At 27.6% G+C, this 13633-nt stretch overlaps 1 protein-coding gene across 1 annotated transcript in view; it reads left to right on the plus strand.

Annotated features, from left to right (window-relative positions):
* The first annotated feature begins 952 nt into the window (after nt 1-952).
* LOC107457091 (Protein pasi2) overlaps nt 953-13633 on the plus strand; it is a 27795-nt gene continuing 15114 nt past the window's right edge. The window contains exon 1 of the mRNA XM_016075152.4: nt 953-1268. Within this exon, the coding sequence (XP_015930638.1) occupies nt 1134-1268 (135 nt within the window). The 5' untranslated portion in view covers nt 953-1133. The remainder of the gene's footprint in view (nt 1269-13633) is intronic.

The following is a 13633-nucleotide window of genomic DNA, read 5'->3' on the forward strand; positions in this document are numbered from 1 at the left end:
AAAGTTTTCTACCGCAAACTTTTTAAAATTTATAAAACAAAATGAAATAAAAAGTCATAACTTGATCAAAGTTTACGTCAGAGGCTGAAAGTGTGGATTTTCCAGAGTGACTTAATGAGGAATTTTTTAACTTATTTATCATTGCAGAGTTATAAATTTTATCAAAGGAGTATGAAGCAGCATTTAAAAAACATTTTGTGAGTTAAATAATTTGCTACTCACAAAATAGTCTTCCTAAATGTTTTTAAAAAACATTACCTTTATAGTGTTTTTTTCTTCTTTTTTTTTTTCATTTTGCATATTTTTATATTATCTTTTTTTAAAAATTTTAAACAAAATTTTAAATGGTCAATGCTAAATTATATGAAGCTAAAAGTGTTAGGAGGATTAAAAATATCAATAACTTTTGAAGAAAAAAAATATTTTCCCAAAACTTCTTAGGGGTTTAACTATTTGAATATGAGTGCGGTAGTTTATTGTGCACGCAGATTTATTTATTTGGAAAAAATATCTTTCGGCAAAACAATAGTATACAGAACAAAAATTTCTCTATAAGTCAGAGTTTAATATTTAGTTAATTAAAAGCTAAAAATGACATTTTAAAAAAAATTCTCACAATCATTGTAACTGCATCAGTAACTTTTGTTGTTAAATTTTTACATAAATGATAAAAATTAGAAGTTATTCTTTCTTAAGTAACTGAAAAATGCTCTACTTTAATTTAGCTCATTAATTCTTTTTATGGCCTCGTTTATATTATTTATTTATTCTTTTATATTTTTTTGTTTCTTGTGCAAAAGTTATAAGAAAACTTTATATTTCCATATAGAAGTAATTGTCACTAAGAGATGGCAGCATAATAAGTATTTACGGATTTTATTTTAAAATATTTTCTTGCTCCAATAAACCTGTGCTGCCATCTATTGCACTTAAAGTAAGAATTTGTCGATCACGTGACAAAACTTTCCCCGAATTCGTTGCGAAACCGGATTGGAACTGTGGTAGTGTCCATGTTGATCGAATTGTGTGGGTCAAAGCAACATTATGTCAAGTAATCTAGCAAGGTTTATCAGACGATTTTAATGTGATAAGAATTTTTTTCTAGATTTTGATTCGTTAATGATCTTTTCATAATGTCAACAACGCTATCATCAGCTCACGATATTCTTAAAAAACAACGAAAGTGGTATCATCGTCGACCGTTGCTAAGAAACGCCCTGTTTACAGATCTACAGAATGGAAGTTACGTAGCTTCTATTTACACTTTAGTAAGTTTCTCATTTTTTTTATATGTACGTTAGAAATCTCCAAAAACTACCCTAGTTTGTAATTAATTGTGTACATTAAATTGTGTTATTTTATAAAGTAAAAGGGAAAGTGCTATTACCGATGCATGACCTTGATTTTATGTAAACATAAATAATTATTTTTTTAATAAATTTCAATCACTTGTCTCTAAAATTTATAAAGTATGGTTTTTAGCATTTTATTGGGGAAATGTCATTAATTTTGTTATTCTTCTTTGATTCTTAACATTTTGAATCAGTATTGAAACACATATTCTTAAGATCTGTTACGTAGTTCGAAGTTATTGGGAGAGAGATCCGAATCTCAATAAAATTTTTTAGTATTATACAGTTTTTTCTAGTTTTAACATTTTAATAAAACTGTAATGTGCGTTACTTTGCGCGTTCGTTATAATATACGTACATATGCATTTAATTATAATTCAAACATGCCTCTGCAAGATTACTTTGCTAAGAATTCTGTTAAACAAGGGCAACTTTATTACTTGACAAAAAATTTATGACTCATTCAGTGTAAAGAATTTAGATTTGTTGTTGTGCAAAAGTTTCGATGGTTTATAGTTTAATGCAACTTTCATTAAAATGAAATTTTATAAACATATCAATACCAAATTGTTTCTAAATTTTAGAAAGAAAAAAAAATCTGGGGTATTATTTCCCTATCTTTATTTATTTTATGATATCATTTAGAAATGATCGAAGTAAAGATTTGTTTATAAATTAAAAAATTTTCTGCGGAACATAATCCTTGAAAATTTTGAAATGAAACTTGGATTCTTTTGATTCTTACTTAACTAGGGTATTGCTTTGGCTGTAGTTATAGAAATAACATTTATGAAGTGTTTATATTTAACAAATTGCGATTGTTCTCTACATTTTAATAATATTTCTGTGATTTCATTCTAAATGATATTAATAATAAGCAAAATTATTATTTTAGTGCTATTGCAGAGCCAGGGGTCTGTCCAGGTCAAATTTACTACTGTTTAGCAGTACCTTCACAAATTCAACTAACTTTAGGAAAAACGGTAGTTTCACAAAATAATTTTTCTAAAAATTTTATTTTTGTATCCCATAAGAAACGATAAATCCATATTTTTACCATATTTTTGTGTTGATTTTTTTTATATAATTTTTAATTTTCACAAATTATGTCTACATTTTCACAAAATAGGTACCTCTCAGAAAAACCTGGACAGACCCCTGAGAGCAGCATTCACTATGTACGTAGTTACCGAGCAAGGGAAAAGAAACATTTGTCATTGGTTTTTTATGATATATTTCTTGTATAAATAAAGACTTAATTTAAGAACTATGGATTAAATTGAGTTAAATTACTACAATGGGAATTATCGTAACGATTTAGCAGTCAATAATTGCTATAATAGTATTTTACTCTCAAGATCTGATGTCTTTCATGATAGCAAATCGGAATACTACATTAGTAAAATATTTTTCATTGAAATTTAAAAAACAAAATTATATTTAATAGGTAATTCGAATTTTATATTGTTTATCATTTAATTTGAAATTATGTAAACATTGATTGAGTGAACTTTACAAACTTAGGTATTTTTGTTCATTATTCTTTTTGCATTTCTGTAATTTATCATTTTGATTACCAAGGTAAATTGTCTTCTACCCAAATGAATATACTAGGTAATTTGTCTCCCTTAGTTCTTCCCAAATCTCCGAAAATAATGACTGACTGTTTTGATTAAAGTAAATCCTCCTATTCTAATTTATAAATAATTTTTTTCAACCATTAATTATTTGTTAATTTTTTTCTGTAAGAAAAACATTAAATGAGTTTTCTTCTTTCTTTAAAAAAAAATGTCCAGTCTGAGTTGAGTATTTTTTAAGTAATCCTATTTTTTTTAGAATACGAAAATTTTTATTTATTTTTTCTTGCAACTAAATTGCAATTAAAACTGCATATATAATTTTAAAAGTGTGGTGTTATGAAACGTAATTATGTAATAGGTGTATTTATACATATATTTATAAATATTTATTCATTTATTTTTGATAGTTAAAAAGCTTGGTTATACAGCTGCATTTTTAATTGTTTAATGAATTACGAATTTTCAGATAGAAATGCCTGACTTTTAAATAACAAGGGTAAAATTTTTGGCTCTGCTGAAGTGAAATGATAAGATTTATTCTCCTATATATATTTATTTTTTTAAACCCTATCAATCGTTAGCAAATTGGTACTTATTGGTTATAGGAATCCTTAAAAAAATGTTGTCATCACGTAGGAACGACACTAAATTCTGGTTTACGTAAGTCACTAGCCTATTGATAGTGCACGTAGGTGTATCAAATTAAATAATATCATGATATCAAACTATGCAATATCTTTAATGATAACTACAATTATCAAATACCCTTAATATCATGATCATTTTATTGATAACATAACAAATGAAAATATAATAAATGATTATTATATATAAAAATTACTGAATACAATATTGTGGGTGTTAATAAATTTTATTTGGATATTGAAAATATTGACTAATGTAAAAGGAATATAAATTAATTTATTTGATAAGAGATTGTGATATTTTGTTGAATATCAATATTTTTTTTTTTTTGAATTCTTGGTGATATTGAAATTTGTATATTTATTCATTATAGATATCAGATAACTCGAAAAAGCATGTATGGTCCCTATTACTGATAAGTACCAGTAATTATTAAACTGTTAATCTTGAATTTATGTCAAATTATTTTCCTCCTAAAATCTGCAGCGATTAGCTAGAAACAAATGTCCATGTTTAATGAGAAGCTTTGTAATAAGTTTTTTTCTTCTTCAAAAGAGGGTTATTTCTATCTACTCCAGGCACATAAAAAAATCTGTTTAATTGTTTTCACCTGCCCCCCACCAAAAAAAAAGAAGAAAAAACCTTTGTAATTTTAAATGCATGCTTTTTCAAATTTCTTAAATAAGATTTCTTAGAAAAGGAGTTTAACAAAAACTATGCATTTTGACTAATTGAATATGCTTAGTTAAATTAATCAGTATTACAAAAATCTAATGGTCAGACTGGCTTTTAATTGATTAATAATGATAAATAGCTCTGTCTTTTATAAAAAAAAAGCAGAATACTTCATTAATAAAATGTTTTTAATAAATTTTAAACTAAATCTGATATAATAATTTATTATAATTTAAGCTGATATAGATAAGACAATTAAAGTCTGATAAGAAACTTAATAAAATTCAGTATGCTGCAATAATATTCTGGGTTAATTATTGATATTTTGATTACCCATCTTTAAAACTAAGAATTATTTTTTTGCAAATCACCGAAAATGAAGATAGCGGATTGTACAATTGAAATGTATAGTTTATTTTATATTTTAGGCTTGAGAAAGATTATTTTCATTCCCCTTATGAAGTCAAAGTCGTTAAATAAACCCTAGCAAACAGCTGATTTATTCTCTTTTTTTTTTGTCTGTTTAATACTGTTTTTTCTTAAATTAAAAGTACGTACTTGTAGTGTTACAATTAAAGCATTGATTTATTCTGTTCTTCCGTTTCAAGATTGTTGATGTACAAAGTTATCGATTTGCAGCAATGTGTTTGTATAATATAGAAATACAGAGACAATTTTTTTGAATTTTGGCAATTTTAAATAACTTTTGAACCTTTTTTTTTTAGACAATAACTAATGGTTTTCTATATGTTGCAAGATTAATAATAAGTTTTTTTTTCCTTAAAAATAGTACAGATTTGTGAGAAAAATGTAATGATTTTGAAAAGAATAGATATAGTGCCTCCTCAAGTGTGACATCCACTAGGCTCTAGAGGTGCCACATACATTATGCACATACTGAGATGTGTATGTGTACTGTGTAAAAGCAAAACTTACATTATCTAGTTACACATTTAAAATTTTTCACGTGTGTTGTTACGTGAACTCATAGTAGCAGCTATGAAGTTAAAAGTTGTTCTTGGAAATGAAGGGACACTTTTTATTTGAAATTCAGTTGACTGATTTGAATCAATTAATTAAGGTAGTTTTAATTGATAAACTAATTCAAATCGACATAAGAATCCAATCCATATTTCTTTACGCTGGGATTAAATTCAACAGGTAAGTTTAATTAATTCAATGTGTCAAAATGAATCCGCAGAGAGTTTGAACAAATCATTGGTGATAGTTGATAAATTATAATCTAAGAGGGTTCATTAGGTATGCAGAAAATCGCCAAAAATACTGTAGGAAGCAACCTAACGACCTTTGTAATTTGATAGATACTTGATAGGAGATTGGTATTTGATAAGAATTGAGACAAGCAATACTTCAATTTTTAAATTATTCTTTCTTTTCCATTACTCAATGACTTTAACTTCCAATGCACTTTGAGCAATAAGGAGTTTGGATTTTATTTAAAAATAAACAAGAAATTCTTGTCTTTAATAAATTGTCAAATACTTTTTTTTCCCATCTTATTAAGGCTCCCTTGCTATTCTTTTCAAAGAGGCATTACTTTTGTTCAAATACTTCTGTTTGGATTTTGTTATTAGGTGATAGCTTTGTTCTTACTGTTGTAGTTTTTATTTTGTTCTTGACATTTTGTTCCGTCTTCCTATTGTTCTCTTTACCATTTTTTTGTTCAGTTTTTTAATCCTTAATCTCCACTCTCATTGAAAGAGGGAAAAAAAATGTGTTATACATTCCGACAGCACAGATCCAAATTTCTTGTCTGACATTGTTTAGGGTGAAATTGGAAGCTCTCTTGCGTATCGAAAGCGTAAATGAACGAACGAATTAAGGTCACATAATCAATTTAATTAAAAAATTCTTTAAAAACACTTCACTTATTTATTTGTTGAAACTCACTTTTTAACAATCAGGCTGTATAATCTGGCGATTTTAAAAAAAGTTAAAGAAATAAACATTTTAAGAGATGTATAGTTACGCTGATCGAATTTGTGGAGGATGAGGAAAATATTCTTCAGGCGAATTTCAGTTTGAGTTACCTTCTCTTACTCATTCTTGTTTTTCAAACGATTTGATTTAAATAAAAACTTGAATAACGCGTTGATTTTTTATTTATTTATTTGTAAGTAAAAGGAAGGTTACACAATTATGTTTAAATTATATCCGAAATCAAAATTCTTATAAATCTATTCGTTTTGTTATTCAAAAAATAAAGAGTAAATAAAATACCTTGAACAAAAAAAGAGTGCAGAAAAGAAATATTAAAAATTTCATTAACTTCTTTTTTTTTATTGCTGCATTATTTACTCTCTAAATAGTAAGCATTTTTAAACCTGAAGATCATTTTAATAAAGTGGTGTATATTTTAAAAATAATTGCATTTATAGTATTTTACTAAATTGGTTTAGAAACAATTCTAATGTAATAATTCTAAAGAATTGTAAAGATATTTTTTTCCAGTTTTCTTGAGTTATTTACCGTTCAAAATTTACTCTTAGCATCCGGCTATGCATATTTTTTAAACAAAATATGAAAAATGCATCATTAAAAATAAAGATACTTATTCATGAAACCTTAGTAATATTTTACATTTATCTTGATAGCCTTTTCATCCTTTGAACCATATTTACTTTAAGATTATTGTAAGTTTTATGTATATTTCTTGGCCATAGTATATAATGACCTTATCTTGTCACGTAAAATACTTGTTTTCATTTCCGTACTTAACAATTGCATATTTGCTAAGGTCATTGCTCCAGTAAATGTTTTTTTTTCTTCCAATTCTTAATCTTCGCCAACTTGATGGTACTTGTCTTTATTATTATTTTTTTTTCGATGTACAAAGACTACCCCCAATTTTCTTATAGGATTAATAATTTTATTTAATTAAGGCCGATATTGCATTTTTAAACTTTTACATTAAAAATATCGAAGACTTAATCAATAGTACAAATATTATTCATCTATTTCTTATCTTCCCTCCTCAATAAAAAAAAAAAAGCATTCCCATCACAGCTTGTTGTGGACCAGAGTTTAAGAATCGACAATTTCGTGAACAATAACATGATGTTCTTGGTAGTTTTCTGCTAGCGGCATTGCGTATCGGCCGCTTTTACTTATCAGACAGGCTGAAACCCATCAAAATGAAGCTAGGTGATCATCGCCGCTTGGGATAGAACTCATAGTACTCCACAAGGACTCAGTGCCACATCGCGGCTTTTATTTATCCATACGTGCATCACAAACATTAATAATAATATTATTAATGATTATAACAATATTATTAAGATAATATTAATATTTTAAATATGTATTTGACTCTGCCTCTCCCAAACAATTATTAAACCTTGAAAAATTTGTAATTTTATTGTTATTTATTGTATAAAAAAGATTCTAAATTGAATAACTGAATGGATATCAAGTGAAATTTCAAATTTTTAATTTGCTTTTTTTTTAAAGTGTTAAGATGTAAATTAAATTCATAGAAGTACGTTATTAATAATTAACTCGCTCTGGGGGGAACATAAATTATTATTATAATGCATTTTTCGTATCAAATAATAACGATGTTATTAATTGCACGTAAGGAATTTTGTTAATTAGAAATCGGACATCGGGGCCTTTACAAAAATCGGGGGCTGTAGGCACTGACCTGTCGAGGGCCTAATTGTTCCAAACGTTAAACCAAGTTTACATATTGTTTACTTATAATTAAATTATATAATTATTTATATTTTGATATATTAGTAAGTTTGAACTTATATTTATTTCAGTTTTTGTTAACTCGTAATTTGAATAGATGATTCTTAAGGAAAGCACACAAAAAAAGATATTTGTAACATTTAAGATTGAGCCTAGGGCCCCCACATTTATGCCACATCTCAGGGCCTTATGGTAGATCAGTCACATAATACTAAAAGTCAGATGATAATGTTTTATGCAAATGCATATTTATTATTTAATTTCGCGCTTCTTAAAAAAAATGCATATTTATTTATTATTATCGGAAATCTTGTCAAATTTTTTAATTATTTCATTTGTGTCTATCTGCTCGAAATCTCTATTAAAATCCTGTAATTTTGAACCTAACCCAAAATATAAGAGAACTCCTGGTTCAAGCATTGTGAAAAACTTGCCTTTGTGAGGGATTTTTTGATGGCATTAACCCGCATTTGCGTTACCTGGAGAGGAAAATCACGAAAACCTCCCACGGTAAGCCCGACAAGGCGACTCTAACCAAGAATCCGTCTATCACTGGGATATTTTAAGCCAGCTCTGTGGTCGGTGGAGAATTTATATCGACTAGCCATTGCTGGGATTCGAACCTGTAGCACCTCATTGGAAGGCGAGCGATCTATCCCCTGTTGGTTGTCATAAACTCAGAATTGGTTCGACTGTTCTTAACCGGCTATAAATATGTAAATATTAAAATTTTGATTCATTTATTTAATCTCGTTTCTATTACAATTACCTAAATCAGTAAAACTTCAGAAAAAATCGAAACGTTAAAGTTATGATTTCAGTTAGCATACAATGTAAATCGTTGTTACTTTCGTAGATTACTTAACAATGTCTAAAAGAAACGAATTCTGCCGATTTTACTCAGCACTTAAACATCATCCAAGATTCTAAACATTAAGTGTTATTATTTTTCTATTTAAAAACACTAGAAGATAATATAAAAATACTGCCAACGAGCGAAGGTGCCAACGAACTGATTTGTTTTAAATAGGTAAAGATAATATGATAGTTTGCATGTCTTTCATCCGTTAACAATAAGATACAGGACGCTGATTTTATTTTAGTTATTTAGGGTTAAGCACTTATCCCAATTCGAAGAGAAACTCTTGTGTATTTTAAACCCAAGAGTGATTAATTATATTTTCATAAGATATGACTAGAGATTTTGCTTTTTTATCTGTAGAATCCAATGGCATAGTCCAAATATAGTAAACGAGTTTTTCAATGAAAAAGGTGGTTGTATTGTTTGGGGAAATAACGGTACTGAGATCTGACAATAAAAAAAATGTTTCAAAGCTTTTGTTTATTTCACGTAAGAATCGGTTGAGTTAACCTGCATAGCATCCATATGAAAGTCGAGCGCTGTATTTATGGATTCAACCTTGATTATTAAATTATTCGTTTTCAAAAGGAATTATTAAAAATATTTAATTTAATTTAAATTGGTTATAAAATATGCTACGGTGCATTGTTTATATCATTAAAGAATCTGTTGAATTAACCTGCCTCGCATCTATAAGAATTTCAAGCACTGTGTTTATAAATCCTTGATTATAAAATACTTCCATTCCAGTAGAGTTTATTCAAAAGACTTAATTTAATTTTTATGAAGTATAACTAAGGATAATTTATCTTTTTATTAAATAAAATTGTCTTAGATTTTCTAACTTATCTGTATTACTTGAACCAATAGCTATCAATACGAAAACAATTGTTAGAAAAATAGAAATTTTTTTTTGACATACCGGCAAATGAATTTAATTTGCAATGCCCTCTTGTTTGATGATTAATTTTTCTTATTAAATTTTTGTATTATTTTTTAGTTTAACTTTTTTTTATTATTTATCTCTTTTTTTTCTTCTTTTTTTTGTTACAAAATTTTTTTGAATGCCTTTTAGATGCAAGCTGAAATTAAATTTGAGAATATCCATTCAGGGCTCCTGCGGATAAGGGAGAAAAAGGAAAACATGTAATTGTTAGGTAATTTTATTTTGTCTCCAAAAAGCAGGGAATAGCCAGGAAAAGTTGCATTTTCTTTCTTTATTTATTTTTTTTTTTTTACGAAAGCTTGCAAAATTCCAACGTCATATTTGGACAATAACCAGTCTTAGAATTGTCAGTAAATGTGATCAGTTATTGAGATTTGAGTTAAATAATTCTATCATCTCTTATAATTGCTTGTTATAAAAATTCCACATTTTAGTGAAACTCTTCCATGTTTCCATCCTCATTCAATGTCATTTTTTTTGCTCACAAATTCTAATGATTGACAATACAAATGGGGAAAAATTCATAGTTTTCTGATGAAAAATTGCATTGTACAGATAAAATATGGATCGAATTTACAAGATTTTCTTGAAATACGTGGAACAGTCTGGGAATTTTTTATCTGAAATTAAGTGGGAACTAAACTAACCTTGCTATTTTAAACCTCTATAATTATCTATTGCAAGAAAATAATTATTTTAATCGCAATTATTATTTAAAACTTTGTTTAAAAATATTTACAATCGCAGTGTTAACCAAATTCTTATTTCCAAACATATGTGGATTTAATTATCTGTTATTTATGGCACTGTTTATTTTATGTGTTATAAAAGAAAGCACCATCGAAATCTTTGTTCTAAGTCGTTTTCCGTATAAGTCAGTAATTTTTTTAATACGTTTAAAGGAGAAGACAAACTTTATCTACTGAATAATTAAATTAGCTTCCAAATTATGTAGATCATTTATTTCGAATTTAAACTATTTTTGAATTTTTAGCTTCTTTAAAATCGCGAAAAAACTATATTTCGGAATCGTGAATTCGAATTGAAAATCGTGAAAACTCGTAAGCTCATTCTCGTACATTGTCGAAAATCTCACGAAGTTACTGTTCATCCATCATTCTTGCCAATCAACCTTGATGAATGTAAAGTAACTGAAGCTTGAATATCAAACAAAATTAATTATTTGCCATGATCGTGGGCATGCAAAACAATTAATTTTTATTTTCGAACACGATTCTATTTAGAATTTACACCTGGCTTAACGCCGCAAAACAATTAAATAAGGAAGCAACTCGCTTCGTCTAATTCAAACTAGCTTGAGTAAGGTCACAGAAATTCTTTCTTATACTTTCCAGAAATGCTTTCCTTTAAATTCCAAGCTGTTTTCATGAAAATTAAACGTTGGGTTGTTTTGTATTTATTAAAAGAGATTGGTTTAAATTAGAACGTTTCAATTATTATTGATCAGTTTAAAACAATGCGTTCGTCATTTGTGTTAAACGTTTCAAATAAATGCTTTCTATTAAATAAATAAATGAATCTATTGAGACAAATATAATTGTATCGCTCTTATGAGCGATAAACTTAAAGTGTTTTTTACATCATTTACTATCGATATCTGATGCGGTTAAAATAAGTTTCAGTTAATGAGTTTAATTACATGTATTTTTGTTGAATTTGTTAGTAGTTTTGTGAAACGGATTAGTCTGTTGTTTTTTATAAATATTCTTAAATAAGTTGTTGCGATTCTCGCTCTTTCTCTCTCTTCCTTGAGAATAAATTATATAGTTTTGGCATTAAAAATCAAAATATGCAAACTTGTTGTTGCGTTCTAGAACTGTAAATTATATAAGTATAAATCATTAACTACAGATTTCTTATCACAAAATAATAGCTAGGTACCAATAGTTTTTTAGGCTGTTCGCAACTCTTAACAGCTCGCAATTTCTTTTTTTTTTCCATAATTATTAGGTGTAATTAGTAGTGTTTTATTTTTCTATCTCATACTAAATTATTATCAATAACGATCTGAACATTTCAAATTTTTCTTATTATTAATTTTTTCTGCTTATTACTTTCTTTCTATTAAGTTTAGTTTGTAATGCTTTTCCCCTTTTTCATTGGTTACTCAAACTAATGATTAACAAAAAATAAATAATTATAGTTGTCAAGAAATCTTACAATATTTCTTAACAGATAAGTAAAATTGTTAATTAAAGAATGCAAAAAACACATTTTATGTGTGTTTATACAACTTTCAAACGATGGGAATCGGTTGTTTAGTTATTTACATTAGTTAAAATAAAAGTCCCTATACGACTTCTTCGGTTTTGTTATGTATATGGTATATCACGCCAGACACAGAAGCGCCACTTTTTTGCTACTGCAACACCACAGATCTGCCCCAAAAATTGCATACAGACGGAATAGATATTCTGAGTTGGTCTAGTTTAAAAACCTATTTTGTAACGATCTTGTATAATGCCTAGTTAAATAGCTTTAACATTAATTGTTTAATTATTTAACAACCCCTTAGGCACCACCGCTCCTCAATATATATAGTTATATAAAGTAAAGAGACAATGGAATTTTCAGTGCTCCTCACACTGTTGTATTGATATAATTTGCTTTGGTTATATTTTAAAGTAATATTGGAAAGCACTATTTTGCGGAGATAAATCGTGGGAGCTGATAGGATTATATTTATTCGTTTCGTATTTTATATATATATCTTTGAAATTCGAAAGAAAATTTGCCGGCTGGTGAAACTTCCATTCATTAGTAAACGATATTTCCTGGAGTTTTATTTTTACAATCGCTCACCGTACAATAAATGATTTCTTGATAACAGATTCTGTCTTACACACCTCTATGATCCTAACATGTGCCTTGAATGAGAATGACAATTGTTTCTTACGCTTCACTTATAACGGCGTCACGGTGTGCAAATAATCTCAAAATCAGGCCATCGAAATTAAACCGGCATCGCTTTGTCAAACTATAAAAGCTCGTTTTTCTTTGAAATAACGTTTTGTATATTATTAACTCAAAGAATTACTTCCTCGATACATCTTTAATGATTGCTTATGTTATACTTATATAAATCCAGTTAAAATTTTCGAAATTTGTTTTGAATATTTTTTTAAAAAAATAAATAATGAAAATGCTAGTCAGAATCTTAATTTCGGAAACATATTTCATAACAATTTCGGTTGGAAATTCAATTTTTCAGACCATTGATACAAATATAAGGATATTACAAATTCTGTCCTCGCGTGCAATTTTGTTGAGCTTTAATGTATGTTATGTTTCATGTAGTCTGATACTATCCACGTGATATACTTATAAGTAAATTTATATTTTTTTACCAATCGTTTAGTTAAAAGAATGACATCTCTAAGATAATGCATTTTTCTTGTGCAAAAGCAATGCCCGTTACTCCTGGCCTATTCGTCGATTCAGTCGCTCGTTTACTTTCAATAGCCCATGTTTCCTATTGCGAAATAATTTTTAATGTTAGAAAGTTGTTCGCGTGATTTCAACTCCTTCTATCCGTTCAGTAATCACGCTATTTCTTCCCAGCTCTATTATTAATTTAAACTAGTTTTTAGTCCAGACATGTGATTTTTCAGTATTTTTACTGAATTCAGTAATTTTTGAAGGGTATTTTCAGTATTCCTATGTGTTAATTCTTTAGATCTTCAAAAAAATGTGTTGATAATTTGTCATTTCCATATCATTTCACTATTTTTTATCAGAGTTGGGTATATTAATTTCCTCTTCGATACACATTCCTGTCTCTTTTAGGTTATTTGTTTTCCTTTGGTGTATGTATATATATATATATATATATATATAT

Source organism: Parasteatoda tepidariorum, chromosome 7 (assembly GCF_043381705.1).
Source record: "Parasteatoda tepidariorum isolate YZ-2023 chromosome 7, CAS_Ptep_4.0, whole genome shotgun sequence".
In the NCBI taxonomy this organism is placed as follows: domain Eukaryota; kingdom Metazoa; phylum Arthropoda; class Arachnida; order Araneae; family Theridiidae; genus Parasteatoda; species Parasteatoda tepidariorum.